The sequence below is a fragment of the Cynocephalus volans genome, chromosome 14 (assembly GCF_027409185.1).
Source record: "Cynocephalus volans isolate mCynVol1 chromosome 14, mCynVol1.pri, whole genome shotgun sequence".
Lineage (NCBI taxonomy): Eukaryota > Metazoa > Chordata > Mammalia > Dermoptera > Cynocephalidae > Cynocephalus > Cynocephalus volans.
Genome location: NC_084473.1, coordinates 23,414,157 through 23,427,189, shown reverse-complemented (window position 1 = coordinate 23,427,189; position 13,033 = coordinate 23,414,157). Strand labels below are relative to the sequence as shown.

The 13,033-nt window shown below is 42.8% G+C and overlaps 1 protein-coding gene across 1 annotated transcript in view; it reads right to left on the bottom strand.

Moving 5' to 3' along the window:
• Window positions 1–55: 55 nt before the first annotated feature.
• The window catches only part of FAM228B (family with sequence similarity 228 member B), a 43,641-nt gene continuing 30,663 nt past the window's right edge, over window positions 56–13,033 (bottom strand). The window contains exons 8-11 of the mRNA XM_063077746.1: window positions 11,044–11,179; window positions 8,016–8,071; window positions 420–507; window positions 56–307 (exon numbers count right to left, since the gene is read on the bottom strand). Of these exons, the coding sequence (XP_062933816.1) occupies window positions 56–307; window positions 420–507; window positions 8,016–8,071; window positions 11,044–11,179 (532 nt within the window). The remainder of the gene's footprint in view (window positions 308–419; window positions 508–8,015; window positions 8,072–11,043; window positions 11,180–13,033) is intronic.

The following is a 13,033-nucleotide window of genomic DNA, read 5'->3' as shown; positions in this document are numbered from 1 at the left end:
TCGGGCTGCGACGCGGAGCCACGGCCCGCGATGCCGCAGCCTCCCCGAGCCGCACCTAAGCCGAGGGGCTGCCCGGGGGCCGCGGGCCGGGGTGGGCGGGTGCGCGCCGCGAGGCCGATGGGGCGCGGGCCCGGCGGGACGGGGACCCTAACGTCCCGGGGAAGGGCAGGGGACGGCCTTCTCCCGGCACATGAAACGCTGCTGCTGAAGCCGCGTCCCTCGGCCCGCGAGCCTCCTCGCGCGCCTTCCTCCTCCCGGCCGGCGGGCGGCGCACGCGGGCCTCAGCCGCCCGATCCCGCCACGCTCCCTGTGGGGTTTTCAACAGGTCCAGGGCATGGAGGTCAATATTAATAAGAAAGAGGAGTGACCGTCTGTCTGCGAGCTTCAGCGCTGCGACTGGAAGACAGGAAGGGTTTTACCGACGCGTCGGCGTCTCTTTGACGCCTCACACCGGAAGGTGAGCTTGCGACAGACCGCCTCGTGTGGTTTCCGATGTGAAGAAACCGACTATTAAGAACGTTTGAGACACTGAGCAAAATGAGAAACACTATTTATTGATATCGAGGGGCTATTGCTAATACTTGAAAGTATGATAATGGCTTGTGTTGTTTTTACAAAGGAGATACATACTGATATATTTATGGGTTAAATGGTATATCTGAGATTTGCTTCAAAGCAATCCAGTAGGTGGGAGGTGAGGAGTGGGTAGGATTATGGATTAAACAAGATTGGGGTTCACATACTTTTCTCTGTAATTGATTGCAATTTTTCATGATTGAAAGGTTTTTTTAAAAACCAATCAATATAGGCCGGCCCGTGGCTCACTCGGTAGAGTGCGGTGCTGATAACACCAAGGCCACGGGTTCGGATCCTATATGGGGATGGCCGGTTTGCTCACTGGCTGAGCGTGGTGCTGACAACACCAAGCCAAGGGTTGAGATCCCCTTACCGGTCATCTTTAAAAAAAAAAAAAAAAAAAAAAAAAAAAAAAAACCAATCAATATATACCCCAAACGTTCCTTCTCACGTTGAGAAGTAGGTAGACTCTGCAGCACAAACAGCTTTGGTTTCTCTGTTTAAATTCACATGCCTCCCTGGAGACAAGAGCAGAATCGATTAAATGTTTTCCAGGGAGACAAAACTCACTGGTAGGGGAGAAAGCATGCAGGACTGGGAACCAGGATTTGAACAGGCTTCTTTAGGGTGACTGGGGACAACTGTGTGACTTCCAGCAACCTCTTCTCAACTTGAATAAGACACCTGCCTTAAGACAATGTTCCCAACCAGATTTACCCACATATTTAGTTGATTTGATCAACAGTTTCCCTTAACCAAGACATGCAAGCTAATAAATGAGTATTTATTATGTTCTACTAAGCCCAACAAACCTGAGGAACATTTCTGGCTGAGGAAACTACTGATCAGAGAACTTAAGGTAGAGCAACTTGCCCAAAATTAGAAAGCAAATAATTGTCAACATTTAAACACAGGTCTTTCTTACTCAAGATTATGTACTCTCTACCCTATGCTGTTGTGGTGCCTATTCACTAGCTAAATATATTTTTGTTATTGTTGTATTAGTCCTCCATTACTTGATTAACAGCTTTAAATATCATTTGTAAAAACTGAGGAATTTTTTTTTTTTTACTGGTTTTGTGTTAGTGTTTACAGCACTTAAATTCTGTCCCATGACCATAATTCCACCTTTGTTTCAGTCTGTCTTACAGTTTATTAATAGAGTTAGTGTTCACTGTTGGTACTCTTGCTATATTTTCTTTATATTTTAGTTGACTGAAGTTCATTTTTTAGTCATTTTTTTTTCAAGATGGGCTCATGGGAACCATACTTCCCTAGTTCTTGTATATTTAAATATGCCTGTTGCTTTTATACTTTAGTGACAGGTTATGTGGAAATTAAAATTATTGGGTCACACACTCCTTAAGGGGCTTGGTGGGACTTGCTGTGCTGTTTTTTAGTGCTGATTGTTGCTCTAGCCACCCTGATTTTGTTCTCACTTTAAAGTGACTTGATCTTTTTGCCTGGCTGCTCCAAGGATTCTTTTTCTTTAAAATTCAATAACTTTGTGAGGATATGTCTGAGTATTGACCTCTGTGTCACTTTTTCATGATAAATGGTGTGCCTTTCAATAGAAAGATATGTGTGTTTAGTCCTGGATTTTAAAAAATTCTATCTTAATATATTTGTTCTTGTTCCTTATTGTAGTTTTCCTCTAGGGGACTCCAGTTATGCATAAGTAGGATCATCTTTGCCTGTCTTCTAATTCTTTGCATTTCATTTTGCTCACTTTTGTTATTCCAGTCCTTTGTGTAGTGGTGTTTTCAACAGTGTCTATTGGGGCTTCACCATCATGTTTTGGGGTTTTTTTTTTAAACCTCATTCCCAAGTTCTTCCAGCTCATGCTTCACATCTTCTTTTCCTGCCCATTTTTCCCTAAGCTCTTATCTGTTTTATATTTTATTTTTTATTAGTTTCTTCAACAGTTTTATTGAGATATAATTCATGTACCATACAACACACCCATTTAAAATATATAATTCTGTGGTTTTTAGTGTATTCACAAAGAAGCATAACAATCAACACAATCGATTTTAAAACATTTTCATCATCACAAAAAGAAATCCTGTATCCATGAGCAGTCATTCTTCTTCTTTCCTCTATTTTCTCCATTCTGCTGCTAAGCCCATCTGCTGAGCTTTTTATTTTGGTTCTTTTAATTTTCAGTCCAAAAATTTCCATTTGGTTTTTCTATGTATCTCCTATTTGCCGAGGCTTACTATTTTTTCATCTGTTTTGTGTGTCCATACTTGCTCACTAAAGCGTTTTTCTCCTAGGACTTTAAAATCTGTCAGATTATTCTGACATCTCTGTCATCTTGATGTTGGCCTTTATTGTCTTTTTTAACTCAACTTTAAATTTTCTTGGTTCTTAGTATGATGATTTTTTATTGAAATCTGGACATTTTCATATTGTTATAAGACTCTGGATCTTATTTAAATTTTCCGTTTTAGCTGGCTTCCTCTAACATTTATCTCACAGGATTAATGAGGTCCCTACCTCATTACTTCCAGTTGGAGGTAGGAGTCCAGGTTCCCCACTTGGTCTTCATTGACACTTGAGGGGACAGAGTTCCTCATTACTGCTGTGTAGACCATGATTTAGAGATTCCAGTTATGCTAGTTGAGGGATCATTCAGCAAACTACTTTACTATGTAGTATAATCCTCTTGAGAAAAGGAGCTTACTATCTCATCTTTATGTCTTCCTTATAACATGGGACCATCCATGACTGGCCCAAATAGCAGGTAAACAGATAATTGCTGTTGAATAGACATAGGTAGAAAGCTATGCACTGATGGCTTAAACTACATTAAGCATAAGCAAAAGGTGATTTATGACAGGATTTATAATTTCTGTGTAGCTGCTTGCTTATTTCATTTGAAAATAAACCTTTCCTTGATTTACTGATTTAAATTATTTCAATTTCATATGATTCTCATATGATTCCGATACCTGACCATTTGCCTCTTTACTTGATGGTCCTAGGCAATGTAGTCTTCTTTACCTGTTGGAAGTAATTGTTAAAGATTATCCTTTTAAAAGGTGGTCCTTCAATGAGTCTTCACATAGGCTCTTGGTTCTCTTTATATATGCCCCGACTAAGTCAGTGAGCTTACAGCATTAAAATATTTTGTTTACTATCTGTTTCTCTCACTAACTGTAGGGCAAAGGGCCAAAGTCTTTTCATCTTTATGTCCCTAGCACCTGGCAGAGTATCTGGGAAAAAATAGGCACTTACATACTTATTAAGTGAATAATGAATAAATAAAAATGAGATATAATTCTGACTTCTACATGAAATAAAATTTCAATGTCAACAAAATAAATAATACTTAAGAGACTGGAGCCTCTTCTACCAAGAGAGTATGAAACCTTTTGAAGGTTTGCAGTAGGCCTCTGGTTGCTATTTTGGCCTTGTTAGTATTTTTATTCATTTATACCTGTAACAGAAAAATATTTCTTTCCAAAAATTTTCTTTAAATTAAAAAGTGTCTTTTGTGAAATGTACACGTTAACTTTGTCCATAAGAACAAATCTGCACTTAGATTTCTATTTTTAAAGTTTGAAATAGATTTAGGCTGCCTTTTATAAAGAAGACTTCTGAAATTTCCAGACTTACCTGTATCTGCTATGGAGTAAACATTAATGACTGATTCATGGAACAGAACTAGGCTCGCTTTACCTAATTTTTTCTCCTTCCAGATAAAATCAAGGTGAAGTAAAAATATTCCTTTAATGCTGATGGGATTTCTAGAAGTCTGGTTTGGCTGAAGGTAATATAAAAGAAAAAGGAAAAATACTAAAAACTAGAGTATTTTAAAATCCTTCAGAGTCTCCCCATAAGTTCTAACCCCCTTAGCATGCCTTTTCAGTCTCAGCTTTCTTCAGTGATTCCACTGGAGAAATGATACCTGCCTGGTCTTTTCTCTCTGGCAAGTTCCTGACTCCACTCACAGAGGTGGACTCTTCTTGATGGCAGTGCCTCCCTACGTGACCCTCTTCTTGGCTGTGGCTAATTAATCAAGGGGTGCATACCTGCCCGAAGCTAGAATCAGATTTTCCTATCTTTCTTCTTGGATTGTAGATTTTTGAACCCAAACACAGAGACTGAGAGAAGTATGTGAGTCATGTTCATGACAACACTCTAGAAAGAAAGTCTGAGATCTCTTGCTGCTCGGGTCCCAGTGCTCTCGAGGTTCTTGCCCTTCCTGAGGAATTTATATTTTCCTCAGGCTTCTGTGAGATTGGTATTCTAGTGGATTCCATTTTTGCTTAAGTTAGTTCTAGTTAGATTACTTACGACACAAAGAATCTTATTGTAGAAAAAGTACAAGCCTTCTGAGGAAACATGTGATGTTTGGAATTGGTATTCGTATCCAAATGCAGGGAAAGAAAAGGAATCCACTCTCTACCATCTGGAGTGGGAAGGATAGTTGTGATATAATATATGGGATTTGCTTCAAAATCATCCAGTTGGGGTTGAGAAGTAGGTACAGATATAGATGAAGCAAGACTGGCTGTGAGGCAATCATTATTGATGCTGGATGATATATATTTAAGGGTTTATTATACAATTATCTCTATTTTTATAAACTTTTCTGAAATTTCCCATAATATAAAGTTTTTAAAAATTAGTTTTCACCTGGAACCATATGTTGATTGGGTGGCAGAGGATGGTGAATATGAAATGAGAGGATAAAATGGATAACTTACAGCAATAAAATAAAAAGCTCAGATGCCAGAATGCTGGAATCAGGCATAAAAATGCAGGGCCACCATACTGAATAAATCCCATTGTGTCTGTGGCCCTCATTCATAAATTGATCTTGCAGGTTACTGAATTGTAACTCCAGTTGGATTAACAGTGCTGCCAGTCTTTTATGTGAAGGCTATGAAAGAGGGGGCTCTTGGCAATTATATTTGTGTGGGTAACAGACAGAAAGGAAGAATTCACACTCCCCCAAGTCCTTTAAAAAGGTTCCTTTGGTGTCCTCTTTGTCTAAGGAAAACAAAATTCTGCTCTCCTATGCTCTATGTCCTACTATTTCTTCTTGTGACCAAGATTCAAACTCAGCATGAGCCAGAGAGTGATGTTTAGAATCAGAATCAGCAAGTGAGTCATCATACCTGAAATGAATTTTTTAATTTTCTAAAGCATGTTGGGAAAACCTGGGGAGAATATAGGGGTGTGGACTTTAAGGGTGCCTAACTGTATTAGTTCGTTTTGTGTTGCTATAAAAGAAATAACTGAGACTGGGTAATTTATAAAGAACAGAGGTTTATTTGGCTTACAATTCTGGGACAGCTGCATCTGGCATGGGCCTCAGGCTGCTTCTACTCATGGCAGAAAGCGCAGGCAGCCAGTGGGTACAAGCAGATCACATGCTGAGAGGAAGCAAGAAAGAGAAGAGGTGCCAGGGTCTTTTAAACAACCAGCTCTCTTGGGAACTAAGAGAGCAAGAACTCACTCATTACTCCCCCTACCTAGGAAGAGCATTAATCCATTCATAAGGGATCCATCCCCATGACTCAATCAGTTTCCAACACTGCCACATTGGGGATCAAATTTCCATGAGTTTTGGAGGGGACAATACATCCAAACTCCATCAGTAACCAAGGGTCAATACATGGTATTGCCATTTCTTAATTATCACAGACACTAAACTCAAAAATTAAATGAAGTTTATTGCAGATGCTTTTTTTAGAGATAGAACAATTCTTGCGTGCCTTCCTTGGTCCTCATTCTGAATGTTTCTTGCTAGCAGATGACTTCCTCTGAACCAGACTTCTTTTGAGTTCCCATTCACCAGTAAAGGATCAGGATGTGTGCTCCTTGGTTGCTAAAATCTTTTGAAGGTGACAAAAGAGAGGAGTTGAGTGTCTTGCAAGAGCAAAAAGGGTTCCCCAGCTAACCTGAGCTGATCCCCCTGAAGCCTGGTCATGCCCTTTTTTTTGAAACCCTCTCTTTACTGGGCTTCTGCAATACCACACTCTCCTTCATGTTCCTTCTCTGGCTCTGCCTCCTTGTCCCAACTTCTTTTTTTTTAAAAAAAGATGACTGGTAAGGGGATCTTAACCCTTGGCTTGGTGTTGTCAGCACCACGCTCAGCTAGTGCACTAACTGGCCATCCCTATATAGGATCCGAACCTGTGGCCTTGGTTTTATCAGCACCACACTCTCCCAAGTGAGCCACAGGCCGGCCCTGTCCCAACTTCTGAATATTGGAATTCTACAGGACCATCCTCAGCCGTCTCCTCTTCTGATGTTCACTCCCAGGCGATCTCATGATTTCAAACAGTATCTACACAATGATGACTCTCAAATACATATCTCCACCCCCATCTCTCCCCTGACCTTCAGACTTGTACATCCACCTGCCTACTTCACATCCCCTCTTGGAAGTTGAATAGATGTGTAACTAGATAGTAAAATGAACCTAATTTTAGTCAGAGAATCTCTTAAGGCGATTGATGCTATGTTCTACAGTGAGGTGTGGGAACTATTCTGGACTTGTAAAGAGGAGGTCAGAACTGTTTTTTGTAACTTTTAACCACTCATCCACAATAGGAGTATAAAAGAGTCAGAAGTTGAAACTGAAGAAGAGGTTTCTTTGCAAAAAGTTGTTGGTGTTCTTTGAGCCCTTCCATCCATCACCACCAAAGGGAAGGGGAAGGAGGAATCCAATACTCCCTCTCCCTAGGCTTAAAGTGGCTTCAACAGGATCATTCAGCTACATGGAGACCTGCTATCAGATTCCCGCCTTTGAAAACTAAGGGTGAGGGGCAGACCCCCTGGCGCACTCGGGAGAGCGCGGCGCTGGGAGCGCAGCGACGCTCCCGCGGCGGGTTCGGATCCTATATAGGAATGGCCGGTGCACTCACTGGCTGAGTGCCAGTCACGAAGAAGGCAAAACAAAAAACAAAAACGAAAACTAAGGGTGAGAGGCTGCCTAGAGGGGGCAGCAGACCAGGGGTTGCTGTTAGGATGTGCTCAGGGTTCAGGGACATGCTTGCCATGGGCTCATGTGAGAAAATGAATCTGGGGTGTGTTTCCTTGGATCCTGCCTAAAGGAGCAAGGGGGTCTCCGCAGAATGAAGTAGTAGGAGTTCCACCAGATGACTTCTGCCAAAGACAGTCATTAGCAACCAGCTGGAAAGGAAATCATCAGGTGAGAAAACCCCAGCAATAGGAATTTTTTCTAAAGATCACTTGAAAGTGCCCCATGAGAGACAACATTAGCTTTAAATGCCTGCCAAGCCTGGAGAATGCTTTACACTAAATTAGATCATCATAAAATTAATAGGTAAGAACTTTCCTGCCCCTCCATTACCTCTCTTTCCTCCCTCCCACTGTGACTCTAAAGAGATCAGAAATCCCCTCTGGCAAGATATGGAGATAAGAATAAAAGAGTAAGATGGGAAAGAGAAGACATCTACCCACTCCTTTCTTGTAGTGCCAGCCTCAGCAGCCCCAGGTTAGGGGAGAGGAGACCTCAAGGGAAGAGGTCACTATGCCAGACTGGACATGTTAATGACTGAACTGAGACTGTCTTTATAACCAGAAGACTTTTTATTGTCTGAGAATGCCCAGGGCAGGGGAAGAACTATCCCAAACAGAACAGGTTTAAATGGACGGTGAGGAAAAAAATTAAGTTGTTTTATAACCACACCCTACAAATCCTCCTTACCTATTGTAATGGTACAAGTAACTTGAATTTCACCAGCGCCAAACAGGATTATTCCTTACTTCTGCACTGCTTTCCCACTCCCTGCCAAACCTGCTTTCCCCTCTGTGTGGCTCCGGCTAGGCTAATGTCGGAATCCTGCCGACATAGCCAATTGTGATGTTCTTTTACCTGCCCAGAATCCTGCCAACTGGGCCAACTGTCGAGCTACTAATTCTGTTGGTGACGCCAATTGTAAAGCTACACAACCACACCAGTTGTTGGGCTCTTTTACCTGCCGGTAATCCTGCACCGACTGGGCCAATCGTCGAGCTAGGTCTGTGTCTGGAGTTCACAGACCCCTCAAGCCCATTGTCCAGACTGGGTCACAAACCCTTCACATGCCAGGCTGGGTCACCAGACCCCTCACATGCCAGGCTGGGTCACCAGACCCCTCACATGCCAGGCTGGGTCACCAGACCCTTCACATGCAAGTCTATGAGCTAGGTAACTGGCAAAACAGGTCCTTGGAAGCCATAGGTTGGAAAGCATGGCCGCTCCTGTGGCAGTGGCCTCCCAAGGCCCTAAACTCCAGCCAAGGTGGCAGCCCCGTGCAGGCACACTAACTCCACCCCCACACAACCTATTCACAGCAAATGCTCGGCAAGATTCTGAACATCTGAGGGGCCCTGACCATTTTCCTATATTTTCCCAACACCCTCATACTGCCCTAAGTTCAGTGACTGGGACCACAGTCCAGCCAGGACCCTCAGGACAAGGTTCTCGGAGTCCCATGTGGAATCTGAATGAGTTCCAATGGCACATTCACTTCTCTGCTCCTTCCTGCCACCACAGGTCTCCAGCAGCAGTGTTCCCACCTGGCTTGGTGCCCTGGCCTCCCACCTGCTCTCCCTGCTTCTGCTCTTGCTCCTGTATATCAGTTCTCCGTGCAGTAGCCATATTCTTCTTCTTAAAATGTTCCATCATATTTCTCTCCTGCTCAGAACCTTCAAATGTCTTCCCCTCACACTTTGGATTTTATTCTGACCCCTTCTCATGACCTCTAACCCCCACATGACCAGGCACCTACCTTCTCTCCAGCCTCATCTCCTGTCTTTCTCTCTGCACTCACTCTGATCCAGCCTCATGGGCTCTTTCTTGCTGTTTCCTGAACACACCAGCCTCACTCCCATCTCAGGCTTTTGCTGGTGCCTGTCTATCTGCCTGGACACTCTTCCCCAGATCTCTCCATGTCTCACTCCCCCTGGTCCTCAGACCTCTGCACAAATGTCATCTGTTCAGAGAAGCTGCTCTGACTTCTCCACTTACAACAGTCCCCCTCATTATTCCCCCTCATCCTCCTGCCCCTTTTACCTGTTTTGTTTTCCTGGCTGCACTTACTACTAACTCATGTAATGTTATATACTTATTTGGTTATTGTGTCTCCCCTGTCATAATGTAAGCTCCATGAGATCGGAGATTTGTGTTTTGCTTACCGCGATGTCTCCAGCCCCTTAAATACTGCCTGACTCAGAGCTGGCAGTTGTTAAAATTTTGAGGAAGAAAGCAAGAAAGTATATGGGAGGCTATCAAAACATGACAGTAAAAGAAGCTAAAACATAGGGCTGGCCCATGGCTCACTCGGGAGAGTGCGGTGCTGATAACATCAAGGCTACAGGTTCAGATCCCATATAGGGATGGCCGGTTTGCTCACTGGCTGAGCATGGTGCTGACAACACCAAGCCAAGGGTTAAGATCCCCTTACCGGTCATCTTAAAAAAAAAAAGAAGAAGCTAAAACACAAAATAAAGTTTTAATAAATTTTCATAAGTGAGTAAAAAAAGTAGCTCCCTTATTTTTTTAGGGGGGGGAGTGGGAAAGTGGAGAGGCAGGAAAGAAGAAAGATTAACTGTATACTCAGAAAACAGGCCATTCTCTTTTTTTTTTTTTTTTTTCCGTGACCAGCGCTCAGCCAGGGAGTAGGATCCGAACCCGCGGCGGCGGGAGCGTCGCCGCGCTGCCAGCGCAGCGCGCTACCGAGTGCGCCACGGGCTCAGCCCAAACAGGCCATTCTCGTACTGACTTCTAACTGGGAGGAGGGGACGGTGGAGGGAGGGATGTGACATCTCTAAATCCACTCCTAAAAGAGGCTGTGCTCCAGGAATTGGGACACAGCAGGTGGAGAAGAGAACTGAGGAGGAAAAGCGCTACCTGGGCCTGGAACAGTGGGCTGGGCTAGATCATTCAAACAGCCACTAAGTCTAACTGTATTTACCTTCAGACGAAAAATCTGTGTTCTGCAAACAACTATTTTTCTATACACTTTACATTTTAAATTTTGGGGCTTTTTCTTCTTAAATTTTACTACTTTAATTTAGTATTGGTCCTTTTGAAAATTTTCTACCTATCTTAACTGAATAAAGGGGAACAAAATTTGGGGTCTGGCTTGGGTATGATAGGTGGTAAATGGTAGAGAGATGGTAGAGGTGGTAGAGATAGAAGGGTGAAAACTCAGCAGAGAGGGAGCCAAGGAAATAAATCCTAGACAGTACAGTCCACGCACCTGAGAGCACCTGCATGTGCAGCAGCTCTCTCCATTCCCTCTGAATGAAGGACACCTGCCTCTCAGTTTCTTTTACTCTACCCCCCACCTTTTATTGTGGGTGAGGGGACAGTCCACTGCCTCCTCTCTTCTTGGAAGCCTGCCATCCAGAGAAGTTCCCAGTTGCTCAGATTTTGGTATCACCAATTGTGCCTCGTGTGTTGCAAAATGGGACTGCCCCAGCTCTTACCCCAACCTGGTCTTCGTCACTTTCTACCTCCTGGCTGAGGTTCAAGGAAGAAAAGTGCCCTTCAGAGTTGGCCTCTTTGGGACTTGGTTTCTTTCCTTCCTGATAACATAGAGGTTCTTTTTCCAAAAAGGATGACCCTTTATTTCTGTAGGGAGGAACCAGGAAGGAATTCTTTTAATTCTCAACTCAATTGTAGCATTTAATATTTTTATTTAAATTTGAAGTTAATGAGTTTTATGTGAATTTACATATTTTTTATGAAAAAGAAACCCAAATAAAGAGTATGATCTTGCTCTAGTAATATTTTCATCTTAAGTCTCTGCTGCTTAATCAAACAGCTGAGTGAGGGTCCTTGGGAGTGAGTGACCCCCTCACAGAGTTGTGCATTTTGCCTTCTGTGGGAAGGTCTAGCTCTGCCAAAAGCAAACATGCCTTCTCCACCCCTGCTGCCATAATTGGAATGCTTCCCTAATTCATGGAAGACAATCCAATTCTTCCTCCGTCTTCCAGAGGGAGCTCACAGACTTAAGCTTTTAGCTAAAATATAAGCCCCTAGGTACTTTAACAATGCACTATTCTCCTTCATGTCTGGTTCATACTATGCTAGAAGGGGTATTTGAAAACAAAACCCCCCTTTTACAGCATTTATGGAAATTAGATAGGATTAAGATGTTGATTGTCCTAAAATGTTACCCAAACAGGGCTGTTTGAGACTGTGGCAGTTAGGGATTGTAGAGGAACTTACTCCTTTGGACCTAATGTACAAGAGTGATTCTGAATCATTCTAAGGCCTTCAGCTACCAAGTGAATAGAGCTTAGTTTCAGAACTTGCTTTTTCCCTCAATTTCAGCTCCTCTTTTAAACCACACCTCAAGGACACTGAGAAGTCCATGATGGCCAGCTCCATCTCTGACAATCATCTGTTTCTACTTTAAATCACTAAGTGATGGATTTTGGATGTGACCAGCGCCATTGTGCACACAATAAGCACAAAATAGCCTCTGGCCTCATCTTCCACTCCAGCACCAAGCCCCTCCCTGCTTCCCTTTACAAGAAGCCTCCTGACTTAAACAGAAACAACTTTCCGGCATTGGTGCAGTTCTCCACCCAGTTACATCAACCTAATGGTCCCTCCCCCCTGTACATTTCACACCCAACAGCTAATATAAACTCTTGCAATCCCATTGTTGCTGCTGTCCTCCATTTTGAGGGCAGCCCTGGGCTGCCCCTCACTTTGGGCACAGCCTGGCAGATTCTTTTCTTTTAATAAAGCTTGAATGGTACCCAGCGTCTCAGCTCACTTTCTTTCACTAAGATCCTGATGAGGCAGTCATTCTCTGTGCTGGTCATGCCAGCATCAAGCATCTCTAGGAGCCCTCCAGCTCTGCCACACTGTATTTATTAATCAAATTATGAGCCTATTCAGGAAAAGGAAAGGGAAACTACTACAGCTTACTTTGGGTACTTTTTAGGAACAGAGAATTGTGGGCCACCCTCCTATAAGATATCATATAAGCTCATTTCCCACCTCGCTAGATTCTATTTTTATTGTTATCAACCACTTTACTGAGGTATAATTTACATACCATAAAATTCACCCGTTTTAAGTGTACAAGTCAATGGTTTTTAGTACATCTACAGAGTTGTGCAAACATCACCACAATCTAATTTTAGAACATTTCCATTAGCCCCAAAACTTCATGCTTATTAACAGTCACTCCACATTCCCACCCCAAGGTCTAGGCAACCAGTCTCTACAGATTTGCCTTTTCTGGACATTTCATATAAAAAGACCATACAATATACATGGTCTTTTGTGATTGGCTTCCTTCACTGTGTAAGTGTTTTGAAGTTCATCCACGTTGTAGCGTGCATCAGTATTTCTTTCCTTTTAATTGTCAAATAATATTACATTGTATGGATATACCACTTTTGTTTAGCCATTCATCAGTTGATGAACATTGGATTGTTTCCACCTTTTGACTACTGGGAATAATGC